This window comes from Cyprinus carpio, chromosome B4, assembly GCF_018340385.1.
Source record: "Cyprinus carpio isolate SPL01 chromosome B4, ASM1834038v1, whole genome shotgun sequence".
In the NCBI taxonomy this organism is placed as follows: domain Eukaryota; kingdom Metazoa; phylum Chordata; class Actinopteri; order Cypriniformes; family Cyprinidae; genus Cyprinus; species Cyprinus carpio.
Genome location: NC_056600.1, coordinates 32,928,133 through 32,943,338, shown reverse-complemented (window position 1 = coordinate 32,943,338; position 15,206 = coordinate 32,928,133). Strand labels below are relative to the sequence as shown.

Sequence of the window (15,206 nt, the reverse complement as noted above, 5' to 3'; positions counted from 1 at the left end):
AGTGTGTGTGTGTGTGTGTGCACTTAGTGTGATTCTCCTCTTTTGCTCCCTCTCTTAGCCCATTTGATGCCAATAGGCTACAGCTCCGAAGTAAATGTGAATCCTTATTGTGGATTGTGATTTCCAGCTTAGTAATTGGCTGGGTGACTATTATTCCTGCATTTTAAATTTTTGTACTAATAAACAAACTCTATTTTGCTACCCACGTCTCTTGCTCATTTTATTCAGTGGAATGAACCTGGGTTCCTTATAACATTTTAAGTGAACTGTGATTCCCTGGTATAGTCCCAGGGTGGCGTAGTCTATTGTATATCTCTTGAGTGTTGAATATTGCTGCAAAAAGACCACTTTGCCACACGTTCATTTAGTAAATGAGGCCCATTGTCTGGTTGCTCTTAAAGCTACACACACACAGGTTGCTATTGGGAATCTTTAGATTCTGCATCTCAGCTTTATCTACTATGAGAGATTTTACAGTTTATGAATAGCTGATATCAGTTTTATTTACTGCTATTAACATTGGTCTTATATCAGGATCCTGTTTGTGTATTTAAGTTCTGCTTCTAATACAATCATTCCTGAACTCTTACCTGGATGTGCTAAACTATCTGTAGCTCACTTATGCTAGAAAGAAAAAGTGCCAGCTATCTGGCTCATCAATAATATTTAAAAACGTTTCACATGACAAGACATCGTTTATTTTGTAGTTTCTTTTCTAGACTTTTCACTTCATGGGTTAGGGATATCTTCTCCTTGAGCTCCTGAACCTGCTGATCTGCTCTCTTTTTTAAATCGTTCAATTCTTTTTCTTGTTTTCTGGCTTCATCTTCATGTTTCTTCTTCATCTTCTCTATTTCCTCTTCATGTTTCTGTTTGATTTCATACCACTCTTTTTCTTCTCTGTCTATTATTTCTCTCTCCTCTCTTTCTCTTCTTTTGATCTCCTTCTCTTGCTCTTGTTTCAGATCTTCTATCATTTTCTCCCATCTCTTTCTCTTCTCCACTCGTCTCTCTTCATCCTCTCGTTTTCTTCTCCTCCACTCTTCTTTTCTCTCTCGTTCCAGCTGCTCATAATGTCTTTTCATTTCATTTATCTTTTCTTCATATTCTTTCTCTTTCTGTTCTCTCTCTGTTCTCTGTTTCTCTCTCTCAACCTCTATCATCTGTTCTTCTTCTTCTTTATCAATTGCAAATCTTTTTCTCTTGTTCTCCAGTTCTTCTTGTTTTTCTCTCAGCTGTTTCTTGTGTCTCTCTTTTCTCTCTTTTTCCTCTACCTCTCGTTCACTCATCTGTCGTTTCTTCTCTTCCTCCCATTCTCTCATCTGTTGTTTAATTTCTTCTTGAGTATCTGTGTCATTTTCAGCTTCTTTTATTTTTCTCTTCCATTCTTCTCTCTCTTTCTTTTCTTGTTCCTCTGAATCTCTCTTTTTTATTTCCTCCTCCTGTTTCATCTGTAATTCTGCTATAATACGTTCATGATCATTTTTCATCTTTTCTTGAACTCGTTTATATTCTTGTTCCCTCATTCTATCTCCTTCTCTTTCTTCTTGGTGTTTTTCATACTGTTCTGTCTGGTCTTCAATCTCTCTCTTCATCTCCTCTATTCTTTGATCATATTCAGCTCTTTGCTGTTTCTCCTCTTCTGATTGTTTCTGATCCTCTGTCTCTCGTTTCTTCTGATCTGATTTTTCTTTCTCCTCAAACTCTTTCCTGAGTGTTTCCTCTTGTTCTCTAAACTTGTTCTTCAGTCTCTCTCTTGTCTCATCTATCTTTTGTTTCTTCTCTTCCAGTCTCTTTCTCAAGCTTTTGACTTCAATGTCATATTTGGCTGCTAATTCTTCAATTTGATCCAGATTTTGTCTTTCATTCTCATTTATCATTTTCATTCTCTCTTTGATGGAGATCGCTGCCTCCTCAAACATCTCATTAGTGAAATATCGACTTTGATTCATCTCTTCTATCATATCAAACAGCTTAGTAACTTGTGTCTGATCTTCTGTTTCTGTGTTGTTAAAAGCCAGGAATCTGTTTCCACAGTCACTGATCAGTTTCTTGAGTTCATCATTTTTCTCTACATATTCTTCTATTGTTAGTTTGTTCAAGTTGTCTCCTCTAGTGAAAAGAACAATGCAGAAATCTGCTGCTTTTGAGCCAAAGATCATCTTCATCATGTCTAAAGTGTCTTTCTCCTCTTGCGTGAATCTTCCCACGCTCAACACAATGATAAACGCATGTGGTCCAGGTGCTGACAGTGAAACACACTTCATTATTTCTTCCTGCACTTGTTCTTTTGTCAGTGAGGTGTCTAAGAGTCCTGGAGTATCAATAACAGCTACTGATCGATCATGAACTTCATCAACTACCTTTTGACATGAAGTGGTCACCAACTGTGAACTGGTCTCACTGTAAAATTCATTATTTCCAAGGATAGTATTTCCTGTGGCAGACTTTCCACTTCCTGTCCTCCCAAACAGCAAGATTCTCAAACATTCTGAATCTGATGGTGAATCTTTATCATCTGAAAATGACAACAATAGAGATTAACAGCAATTTCAGTGGTTCCCAACGTTATCCATTATCCAGGTATTTTTTATATTAAATAAAATGTAGGCTAAGTGTCTTCCCTGAATATTCCATATGCTTATAATAATAATTAATAATAATAACTGTAAAATTGATTTTCTTAAAGTTTTTAACCACATAATGTTTATTTTATGTTTCAGGCGTTCGTAATTTGTAAACATTTGTAATTTGTAAAAAAAAACACACTAAAAATATAGTCTATAAAAGCGGTAATAATAAACCTTTCAAACATAACGTAAGCCATGTTATATTCAAGTCAAATGCATTGGGCAGGTAACTGCTTCCTTCTGTTTTCTGATTTTGGACATCGTGACTTTTTCTAATGGGTTTGTTTTGTTTCCCTTTTGAAAAATCCAGCATATGCTGGTTAGGTATGTTTTGACGCTGGTATGCTGGTTTTTGCTTTTCATGTGCTGGTTTATGCTGGTTTTTTTGCTGGTTTATGATGGTCCTTTTGCTGGTTTATGCTGGCCCGTTGCTGGTTTATGATGGTCCTTTTGCTGGTTTATGCTGGTCCTTTAGCATAAATGGACCAGCATAAACCAGCAAAAGGACCAACATAAACCAGCAAAGGACCAGCGTAAACCAGCATCCCAGCGTCAAAACATACCTTACCAGCATATGCTGTTTTTTTCAGCAGGGTTGTGTGTTTATCCTGATATTGTAAAGCACTTTTGTCAACCATGGATGTTTTTAAATGTACTATATAAATAAATTGAACTGAACTGAACTGTAAAGCTTACTCTATTCACCTTTTCATCAGCCATTCACTATCTATCTTTCAGGAGAAATGGATGAATTAATTCATAGTAAATCTGACAGCCTCTGACTGCATGCAGTGCACTAGATCCTGATCATAAACAATCAACTATGATCATTATTGCTTATTTAAAACATAAAACACATGTAACTAACATATATTTGAGAATCTGAATATCAGATATTTCACATTCTAGTTATCAAGTTTATGAGTATAAAACTGGTGCTCCACTGTAAAATAAACTGATATTTTGAGGAAGTATTTTACAGTAGATCAACCGCATGAATTGCTGAAAAGTAAAGAATAAAGATAAAGAATTCACAAAAAATAGCTGGTTAGCCGGTTTCACTTACAGTTTGCGTGCTGAATCTCAGGAGTTTCCATATGAAGCTCAATAAATCTACACGCTTCTTTCTCCTCTTCTTCTCTTTGTCTTTCTTGTTGTTTCTGTTTCTCCCATTCTTCTCCTTCTCTCTTCAGCTCCTCTCTTATCTTTCTCTCTTGATCCTCTATGTATTTGATGTCTATTTTATACTGTTCCTCTCTCTCTCTAAATTCCTCTTCTCTTCTCTTTCTCTCTTTGTCACACTTTTGTCTTTCTTCCTCCATCATTTTCTTCATTCTCTCTCTCTCTTCTTCATGTTTGATCTGAAGTTCTTCTTTCTCTCTGTATCTTCTTTCTCTCTCGTGTTTAAATTTCTTATAATATTCATCCCATGTTTCCTTTTCTATCTTTCTCCTTCTCTCGTCCTCTTCTTCTCTTCTCTTTCTCTCTTTATCGTAATTCCGCCTTTCTTCCTCCATCATCATATTCATTCTCTCTTTCTCTTGTTGAAGTCTCTGATTATATTCATCCCACATTGCCTGTTCTTTCTTTCTCCTTCTCTCATCCTCTTCATCTCTTTTTTGTCTTTCCTGTTGTTTCTGTTTCTCCCATTCCTCTCGTTCTCTCTTCATCTCCTCTCGTGTCTTTCTCTCTTGTTCCTCTGTGTCCTTAATGTCTCTTTTATATTGTTCTTCTCTTTCCCTAAATTCCTTTTCTCTTATCTTTTTCTCTTCTTCATGTTTGTTCATCATTTCTTCTTTTTCTCTATTCAGTTGCTCCACTTTCTCCATCAGTATCTTCTTTTGTTGTTCTTGTATTTCTCTTTCCATCTCTCTGAACATCTTACATGAGTAGTAACTCTCTCCGTTCTCTTTCACCAGGTTGTCTATCTTCTGCAGTAGATCAGTCACCTGTGTTCGGTCTCCAGTCTCTTTATTATTGAACACATGGTATCTGTTTCCACATGATTCAATCAGCTTCATCAGAGCAGATCCAGGGTTTCCCAGAAACTCTTCAATGGTTTTGTTCTTTAGATCATCCCCTCTGGTGAAGAGCACCATAGTGTACAATAAAGAGTTTTCACCAAACATCTCTTGGATGATCTGTACTGATGTTGCTTCTTCTTGTGTGAATCGGTGTCCTAAATTGATCACTATGATGAACACATGTGGTCCAGGCAGGATCATGTGGATGCAGTTTCTGATTTCTCTCTGGATCACCTCATTACTGAGTTCAGTATCAAACAGTCCTGGAGTGTCGATCACAGTAATGTGTCTGCCATTGATTTTAGCTTTATCTCGCTGACACACTTTAGTTATTGACTCATGAGATGTTTCTGCTTTAAACGCTTCTCTTCCTAATATGGTGTTTCCTGTTGAACTCTTCCCAATTCCAGTTTTTCCCAGCAGCACAATCCTTAGTTCACCTTCTGTTTCTCTTGAATCTAAAGATATATCAAAAGAAAAAATATATATGTTTTGTACTGTTTAATAATAATAATAAAAATTAAACATAAAAAAAATCACAAAAAAGTCCCAATCTGAATCAAACGATCCACAAACTAATCTAATGATTTGCGATCTGTGCTCCGAAGTTCCGATCTGAATCAAAAGATTCATGAACCTGCTCCAAAGTTCCAAAGACAATCAAATGATTTGCGATCCGCACTCTATAGTCCCGATCTGAATAATGAATTGTAAACCATTGTTTCAGATCGGTACTTCGGAGTACAGATCACGAATCATTCAATTTGCTTAATGATTAACGAACCAGCTCCGAAGTTCCAGTCTGAATCAAAAGATCACAAACCCTCTCCAAAGTTCTGATCTAAATCAATTGATTCGTGATACGTACTTTGAAGTCGCAATCTGAATCAAATGACTCGCTATATACGAAGCGACTGGAGCGCATGAAACAGAGAATAATTTTGTGATGCAATGGTTAACTGATATGGAGTTTCTAAAAGCTCTGTTTCATCCATCACCCTAAAAGTGCTTTTCAAAATGATGGCGAAACTTGAAGTCTCTTTTGGTCTGTTTTTTGGGGAACACATCCAATTGCGCTGAGTGAAATTATTTCCCTATGAAATTATTTCTTCATGAATCCAAAATGTCAGGAACTCAAACAAAATAGATTCCATGCAACAAAACAATAAAAATAATCTGGAGAAAAGATCTCCAAAGAGAGCAAACAACACCACCTTGACCAAACTTATCTCCTTGTTCATTTACGACCCTTCCTCCCTCTCCTCATTGTTCTTCCCCTTAATGTTTGGTATCATTCTGAAGGTCTCTGTGCTATTGGTAAATTGGCCTTAATTTCACAGTAGTCACTTGTATTATGAGAAAGATTGAAAACTTTTGTAGAATTGTGCTCTGCTTAGGAAGGGGTGTGTTCCCCTTTAGGGTCTGTGGAAATGTTTATCTATCTCTTGCCAGGTGTGACCCTGGATCACGAGAACCTAAAAACACCAAAAGGTGTTGTATGTTTTTACAACTGATTTGAAAATTTCTTTGTTTTCTGGTCTTAGTATAAGGGAAGTGACAAAATACTACTTTGGGATTCTATAGTCAGAAAACCCCCATGCAGTGTGTGAATTATTTCATTATGTAATTGGCATGTTAAAACTTTACCTGACTAATAATAAATTGTTATATTTGACTTATTATTATCTGAAGTATTTTTTTCTAGTAGATTAGAGTTGTAGTCTAGTGTTTCCGCAAATCTGCATCCAGGATGGATCATACCGAAGTGCCAATGAATGGGCCGTGGGGATATCTTTAGGAACTTATGATTTCTGACTGTCACTGACTTAACAAGTTACAGTTTTTGTGATTATAGGAAAAAAAACAACACTTTTTGTTATTTGCTTGCAGGGTGTGGCATACATAAAGGTATTATAATCACCCTGTATCCTCTGAGTAAGTACAGAACTGGCCAAGTGAATTGCTAAGTGACACTGGGTTGCTAATGAACAAATAATTGAAAGTATGGGATTTCCAGAATAATCAAATATCTAAATTAATAAACAATCAATATTTGTGATCAGTTTTTAATTAGAAACATTGTCTAAATTGAATCTGTCGTAACTACCTTCCTCCTTGAGGTCAGTCCCAATGGGAAGTTTTCCGAGGGGCCATGGCTCTGATGCATCTGTGGGTTATCCTGATATAAAACTGGCCTAGGTGCCAAATGTAGGACGGGACACAGGCTTTTAACCGATACTGGAGAGGCTGCATATTGAGCGGTCCAAGAGGAATCACAGAGAAGACAGCCAACACGAGGCAAAGGAAAGCCCTGAGAGGATGCGACATCCCTAATTTGAATGACACCGCCAGCTGCTGAATAGTCAAGGAGAGTATTGGCATAATCCATGCCTGCATTTGGGAGTCAATAATTGTTTGGGAGACAAAGAGCTTTTAGCTAAATTGATTTTCAACCCAAGGCACTTTAGGTGGCTGAGCAGCAGGGACTTGTAAGTGATGAGTTCCCATTCTGATGTGGCCAAAACCAGCTAATCACTAAGGTAATTCAGAATGCGGAGTCCCATCTGTCAGAGGGTAAAGATTATGCACTTTGTAAAAGTGCGTGGATTGATAGGCCACTCCCTCAAATGCACATCTCAAGAATGGTCTGTGATGGGGACTATCTGGATGTGAAAGTTAGCTTCTTTCAGATCCACTGACAGAAACCAGTCCTCGGGACATTTGTGTGATGATTGGTTTCAAAGTTAACATCTTGAACAGCCATCTCATAAGCGAGTGGTTCAGATGTCTGAGATCGAGGATGTAGCGGCTGTAAGCAGAGTTTGCACCTCAGACCAGAGAGCATAGCATTGTTGTCCTGTACCGAAGTTGAATAATGCCTCTTAAGTGAGGTGGCCTACGAGTGAACTGGACTGAGTAGCCTCATTCTGCAGGGCTATAACACTTAGGCAGGAAGTGGCAACGGAGCTCCCATGAAGCATTTTGCAAATCTGCCAGGCAGATGGTGGGTAGAGGTGTGCAGCAACTGCCTCTTCTCGAGGGGGAGCTTGCCACACACTTTTACTTTAGCGCTGTCAACAGAGGAAGGGGCGATAGAATTATAAAAGTGGATATGCAGTGTGGGCGTGGCCCAGGTATATCCAAATATGAAGCTGCCAGTGATAATAATCATCAGTGACAGCATTCTCTTCTGATCCACTTAAAAGATCAACCTACTTGAAGCAGACAAGGGGAACTGATCCTCACATGTAAAACGTAACACATGTAAGACACACTGGCAGAAGTACTGCAGGGAGTGCAGAAATGACATCAACAACAAAAAAACATAAATCTAAATGTTTTTCTGATGCAAGACTTTTGTTTTTAAAGATGTGCCTGAAAGCTGTTAACACTTCTGTCAGATGCAGTTTAAGTAAACAGTCACTGAGAAAAACGATCTGTCCTGATTCACTATCTGTGGTCAGATGAGATGTTGTCAGCGTAATAGTTCTATCGCTATTTTCGTAACTTGTTACGAAATAAAACCTCTCTCACCTAAAAAAAAATTAACTATCCAGTTCTGTCAGCATATTATTGTGGTTGTAGCGCACACTCTTCAATATCACAGGCAAATGCAGTGGCGCACGCTCTATATCAGTTTACTAAAATGCAAAAGAAACTACAAGATTGCAATGTGTGAAATAAACGTTAAGTACCAATAAATCACATAACTGGTACTTTGTTAGCAGTTTCCATGTTTCATTAACAGTTCATGTTAGTATTGTGTATTCACCATGGTAACTGTTGTTACCTTCACCCAAAATTGCAATGTTATTATCACCTTGTGTTATTTTGTATATGTTTCAATGAATGTGGTGGTTCATACCAACTTAACTAACAAAAACTAGTTTGGGACTGCTATTTAATAGCCTTAACTTGCAGGCTGTTTATTCATCCGTACTAGTCATATTCTTACAATTTATATCTGTAAAGAGGGATGTTACTTGTGTTTATTTGCTTTTTTTTTTTTTTTTTTTTTTTTACAATTTTATATATTGTTGTGTAAAGCATCAAACAGACATTACAAAAAGTAGCTTCAGCAAGAAATATATATATGTTTTTTTGCTTAATAAAAATTATTACATATACTCTTTTGGACCATGAGGGTGAGTAAATGATGACACAACTGTCATTTTTGGGTGGGGGAACTAGACTATAGCCTATCTTTAATAATTCATTTTATTAATTTTATTATTATTACTATAGAAATTTTAAACAATTTCTTTAATGAAATGATACTCTATAAATTAAAACTGCCAGTAGGTGGTGGTAAATGTCTTAATAATTAAGTCATTAAGTCATTTATTCATTCATTTGATTCGTTCAAATGGCTGATTAATTAAGAATGGAAGTAAATGGTTCTTTAAGAATGGTCCATTGAATCATTAGGCTTGTTCGACTTGAAGCGGATCATCACCATCAGACTAATCGGTGTGTGACTTCAAAGTACCGCAACAGCCATAGAGAGCAGATGGCTCCTTATGCTTTTGAATCACTCTTGCGGTAATATGTTGATCTGTGCAGCGCCACTTCAAATCCAATGCGCCAAATGGTTCACCCAATTCATTCAAAACATGCATTAAGAAATGAAATGCCATTGTGTGTTGCTCTGAGACGAACAGTTCTGCTTTGTCTTTATATTTCTGTTGCCAAAATTGAGCAAAACAGACAACATTGTGTCTAAAATAACACATTAATCTGCCATCAGTGGTTCAACCGTAACGTTATAAAGCTACGAAAAATAAAGCTATTCTTGTAGCTTCATAACGTTACAGTTGAACCACTGATGGCAGATGGACTAAGCTGACTATGTTTTTTATATTTTTCTGTCCGTTGACAGTGTTAATTGTTTGACAGTCAATGGGACAGTCCCAAGCCTCTCGGTTTTCATCAAAAATATCTTAAATTTTGTTCCGAAGACGAACAAAGCTTTTTTGGGTTTGGAACGACATGGGTATAAGTGATTCATGACAAAATTTTCATTTTGGGGTAGAGTAACCTTTTAAGTTTATCAGTATATATAGTAATAAATATTTGAGTATTGTTGTGTCTGAATGTATTAGTCTATATAGAGTAGAGTAATAGTCAATGTAAAAAGAGCAAATGGGAGAAGCAGATGAACACAAAACATGAAATGTGTGTTTAATCAATACAGATTTTCTGATCATTACCTTGTGACTGAAACCATGTCTCTAATGAATGGATTTTCCTCTTCATTTGTTCAAATTTCTTCAGTTTCTCCATCTGTGTCTCCATCAATGTCTCTGTGGAGAAACAAACACCACTATTTTCTTCAATTATCTGCTCCAGTTTCTCCATCAACACAGACACTTGTATGTTCAGGTCAATGAAATGATGTCGTCCTCCAAATCTCTCAATGACAGTCTGTGTTTCTTCATTTAGTTCTGCTGTCTGATGCTCTGAATTCTGCTTTATGAGGATCATGATGTGTTTGTTGATTCTTGAGCTGAAGATCCTCTGGATCTCCTCTATTTCTGCTTTGTCTTCATTATTAATTGGAGCATCAGGAATGATGATGATGAACACATGAACTCCAGGATGACAGAGAGACACACAGCGGAAAGTCTGACGCATCACTTCCTCCTCTGAGAGCTGAGTGTTGAATAGAGCTGGAAGCTCCACCAGACTGATCAGACGTCCATGAAGCTCCACGTCTCTCCTCACACACTCTGAGCTCAGCTCTGATCTTCTCTCACTCTGCTTCAGGATCAGGTTTGATATGAAGGATTTTAATCCTCTGTTACTCCCACACACAACCAGATTCAGCTTCACACCTTCTGGAACTGTGTCAAAAGGTCAAAAAGTTTGATTTTAACTTCAAAGTTAGATTAATTATGTATTCGCATCATGTTGGAATTGATGTAATCACAACTGCACTTTAATTTACTAGTATCTATGCACAGGAATAATTTAATAGACAAGCAGGAAAACACTAGGAACAAGAGTTCATATGCAACGACTGACAAACCATGAGTGAAACGTAAGCTATTTATACACAAGAGAAACATGCTTAACAAGATAACAAAGGTGCATGGTTAATGGGAAACACCCAGTGCTTAATGGTTCTTAACCAGAACTTAATGGAAATAACATAAAAGTCCACAAACACACAGGAAATACGAGACAACATCATAATATCAGCTGTTAATAGATGTGTTCGACTTGAAGCGGTTCCGCGCAGATTGATCGATGTGTGACATAAAAGTACCAAGAGAGAAATTTGAAAGCATATGGAGACGTCCACTCTATTATAGCTTTCACAGTACATTGATGTCACACACCGATCTGTCTGTGCAGCGCCACTTCAAGTCGAACACACCTAATATCTTATAATTAAAGCTGTCATTTATAAAGAAAAAATTTAACTACACCATGTGCTGATTAATTCATCAAATCAATCACAAATTAGTCGCACATCAATTTTGGCTGAGAAATCACCCAAAAAGGTCGTTATTTTGTAATATCCATTAATAGTAATTATTGTGTATTATTACACGGCTCTGTGGAATACTTGATTCCGGTCAGTCACCACATGCCAAGGTATGTTATTCGCTGATAACAACTGGTAAAAACTAATAAAACAGACTCATCTGGTTAATTGCCTGCAATCGTTGCTGTTTGCTTGCTACAGTAGGAATATTTTTTCTTCGTAGACGCTTTGAGTTTGGTTGGCTAATAAAATATTAGAACTCAATTCAATATTATGAGTACAATTTTTTAATTATGTCATCCTGGTATTGCGGACTCGCTCTCTCGCTTCATAGAATGGAGCTGCTGCCATTTTGCAATGACTGTTTTGTACACTGTAATGGGTTATAAGATAACTAACAAACTGGTACGATTTTGAAATGTTTTTGTTTTAATATCTTTTTTCGGCATGAGTATTAAAGTGGTGAAGTGTTGTGTAATAAGTAAGTCCGTCAAGTTTGAACTCGCTGCTTGCTAGCAACTGCTTTCTTAAATAAAATAAAGCCCTTCAGGCTTTATTCTGCGATAACCAGCTGGATGTACATTATCCCTTACATAGAAAAAAGCAAAAAACATAGAATTCATTACATGTGAACATTTAAGGCTACAATGTTATGGAATACATGCATTTACAATACAATTACAATTGCATAAATAATGCTTGAAAAGAATAGAATTAATAGGTATTAATAGATTTTTAAAAATGAATATTTAAATATGAAATTATTTTTCAAAAAGAACAAAAGAAATCAAATTATACTCTAAATTTTAGTTATTTATTCAATTGTTTGGTTAAAATGGATTCATTCAGAAATTAAGCAAGTTAGTTCTTTATGAATCTTTATGAATGACTGAATTAATTGGCTCATATTTAGGATATTTTTTAGTGCATTTTTTCTCATTGAAATAGATAGTTTATGTATAAAAGGGTATTCATTAAAGTGCAGGTCACATGGGTTTTCGAAATATATATTTTTTTTTGCAGTTTGTAACGTAGCTATCCTATAATGTTAACAGTCTGCAAAGTTGTTAATCAAAAAAGTGCATTATACATAAAGATATTGTCTCAATAGAAAGTGTTGACTCAGAATCGCCTTAATGAGTCGTCATATTTTCAGTCTTCTGCCTGCTACCAAACTACGTCACAAGGTAACACATTTGCATAATCCCCTCCTGCCCAAAATAAATCAGTCTGGTCTGCCCACAAACAATTCCACGAGTTAGTGTGTTTACATCATGTTGAGAAGACACTGTTTTCTACACTGTGAAAGAAAGTTTGTTTTGTTTTCATTGTTGAAAGATGATGTGAAGAATCGGTGGTTCAAATTATTTTTCCCACAATACCACAGCAATACAATTCAAACATTTTGTTGTGTGCTTGTCATTTTTCCAAGGACTGCTTCTCTAATCTTGGCTTTTATCTTTGGCTTCTAATCTTCTTTATTTGAATCGATGTATACCTAGTGCAGCTTTAGGTTTCCAGGTAAACCACGATGTTACTAAAATAGTTCTGATAATTTGCTGTGAACCTACTATTTCCTAAGAATGTGTCGACTAATGTAGACTGTTGTTGTTCGAATTACTTCATTTAATAATAAATAATGTTACGTTTTTTGGTTTACAAATTGTTGTTTCATCAGTTAGTCACGTTTGCACTTGGCTTACGTATCCACCATTATTGTTTTGTTATGTTTAAAATTTAGCAGCTACATTTTAGCTGTGGGCATGATTCGCTTGCATGAATGTTAAACAAAATGTTTTATGTCATTAACGGATTGGAGCACTATATTATTGTTTTATGTAAAGGTACGGGTTGCCAGGTTTTCACACCAAAATCCGCCCAATTGCTACTCAAAACTATCCCAATAGCGTTTCGAGGGGGATCCCTCATTAAAAATTGCGTTCTGGGGTGTAAAATACATGCTTTTTGTTGGGGTTCCTTTGGTAAATTTGCATTCATGGGGCTAAATGCAGTCACATTCACTTTCACTAAATATGACATTATTGGGGTCTCTTCAACCCATGGACATAAAAAAAAAAAAAAACGTGGACTTGGCAACACAGATGGTAGCGCTCGCTAACTTGCTCAAGTACTTCTCTCTGTGCCAATCACAACAGGCTTGGCCAGCTAACCAATCAGAGCAGAGTAGGCTTATGGAAGGGAGGGGTTTACAGACATTACGTTCAAAGCGGATTCAAACAAACTGTCGAAATCATTGACAAATGACTCTATGTAAAAATGTATATTCTGAGAAAACTACAATGTTTTTGACCTTAGATGCATTTAAACCTGATGTAGAGGACTCTAAACAATATTAGGACACTTTTAAAAAATCATATGACCTGCTCTTTAAAGTGGTTCACCAATATAAGATGTACTGTACGGTATATAACCTGAAATAATCTGTAAGTTTGTAAATGTTTTGTATTGGGGGCAGTCATTGCCTAATGGTTAGAAAGTTGGACTTATAACCCAAAAGTTGCAGGTACAAGTCTCAGGTCCGGCAGAGATTGTCTGTGGGGGTAGTGAATAACCAGTGCTCTTTTCCACCTTCAATACCATGACTGAGGTGAGAAACTTGAGCAAGGCACCAATTAACCCCAACTGCTCCCCAGGCGCCGCAGCAATGGCTGCCCACTGCTTCGGGTGTTTGTTCACGGTGTGTGTGTGTGTGTTTTTTTTTTGTTTTGTTTTTTGTTTGTTAATTACTGATTTGTGTGTGTTTGGTTGGGTGGGAGAAATAAATGAATCCACTCACCCAGTGTCTTGATCTCCTGCTCTTTCATTTCATTATCACTCACTCTCAGTTTCTCTTCTAGTTCATGTCTGACTTTCTTATCAGAAGCTCTCATATACATCTGAAGAGAATAGGGTTCAGTCTTCATGCTCTCTATACAGTCAAACAGGTCTGAGATCTGTTTGGAGTTTCTCTGGTCCTGTAACCCCATCACACTATACCAACTCCCATATAGACTCACAAGAGTCTGAGATTCTGTGGACGCTACAAAATCTGACACACTTTTGTCAGCAGTGAGTTCAGTGATGAAAAGCACCATGAAGTGCTCTTTAGAGTTAAATATTCCTTTAATCTTCTCCATTTCTGCTCTGTCTTCATTAGTAAGTGGACTGACAGGAGTAACGAGGATGAAAAGATGAACTCCAGGATCACAGAGAGACAAACAGTGAAGAGTCTCTCACATCACTTCCTCCTCTAAGAGCCGAGAGAGAGCTGGAAGCTCTATTACACTGATCTGCCATCCATGAATCACTCCTTCTCTGTTCTGACACATTTTACTCTTCTCTTTCTGATGTTTACTTGTTATCCCTCTAAATATTTTAGACACTGAGTTCTTGAGTGTTGTATTTCCACACAGCACAATGTTCAGCTTTGCTTTTCCAGCAGTCGACATTGAAACAATATTTAGAGACAATAAATTCAGTTTTGGTACAAAATGTAAACAGCAAAAATATTATATTGTTAAATATAATTAGATTGCAGTGCATTCTTTATCAACTGAAGGCTACCTTGTAGTAGTTTACAGACTTACTATTTGGGTGAATGCACTTTCAATGTATCTATCTGTGGCATCATACAAACAGACAGTGTGCACTCACTACACCCTTTAGAGGAACAGGCCATATACCCATGTGCTGATATAAGAACATATGATTTTTTTGTATTTGTTCCCTCTGAATACAAAAGGGACATTTTAGCAGAATGTCCAACTGCTTTTTCACAACGACAGTGGAATGAAAATTTTACTAATCAAGCTACAAGAAAATAAAGCCCTACAAACGTACAATAAAAGTAGTCCACATGATTTATTTCAAGTCTTCTAAAACCATACAATAGATTTGGTGAATACTGGTGATCACCACAAGATGCATGCTGGCAGTGTTGGGGAGAAGTTAGCTATAAGTAGCAACGCTACTAGCATAACTAAATTTTTCGCTACTTTTAAAACAGTGTAGCTTTTCCTGTAGCTAACTGCTTTTTCCAGCAAGTAGCGATGTAGCACGACC

General features: G+C 36.8%; 1 protein-coding gene across 3 annotated transcripts in view; it reads right to left on the bottom strand.

Moving 5' to 3' along the window:
• Positions 1-677: 677 nt before the first annotated feature.
• Positions 678-15,206, bottom strand: part of LOC109057484 (trichohyalin-like) — a 30,833-nt gene continuing 16,304 nt past the window's right edge. The window contains exons 1-4 of one of the 3 annotated variants that reach the window (XM_042722892.1): positions 13,942-14,606; positions 9,865-10,497; positions 3,697-5,112; positions 678-2,518 (exon numbers count right to left, since the gene is read on the bottom strand). In XM_042722892.1, coding sequence (XP_042578826.1) covers positions 678-2,518; positions 3,697-5,112; positions 9,865-10,497; positions 13,942-14,281 — 4,230 coding nt within the window. In that variant the 5' untranslated portion in view covers positions 14,282-14,606. Of the gene's footprint in view, positions 2,519-3,696; positions 5,113-9,864; positions 10,498-13,941; positions 14,607-15,206 lie in introns of those variants that run through there. The other 2 variants (XM_042722891.1, XM_042722893.1) reach the window with 2 other exon arrangements.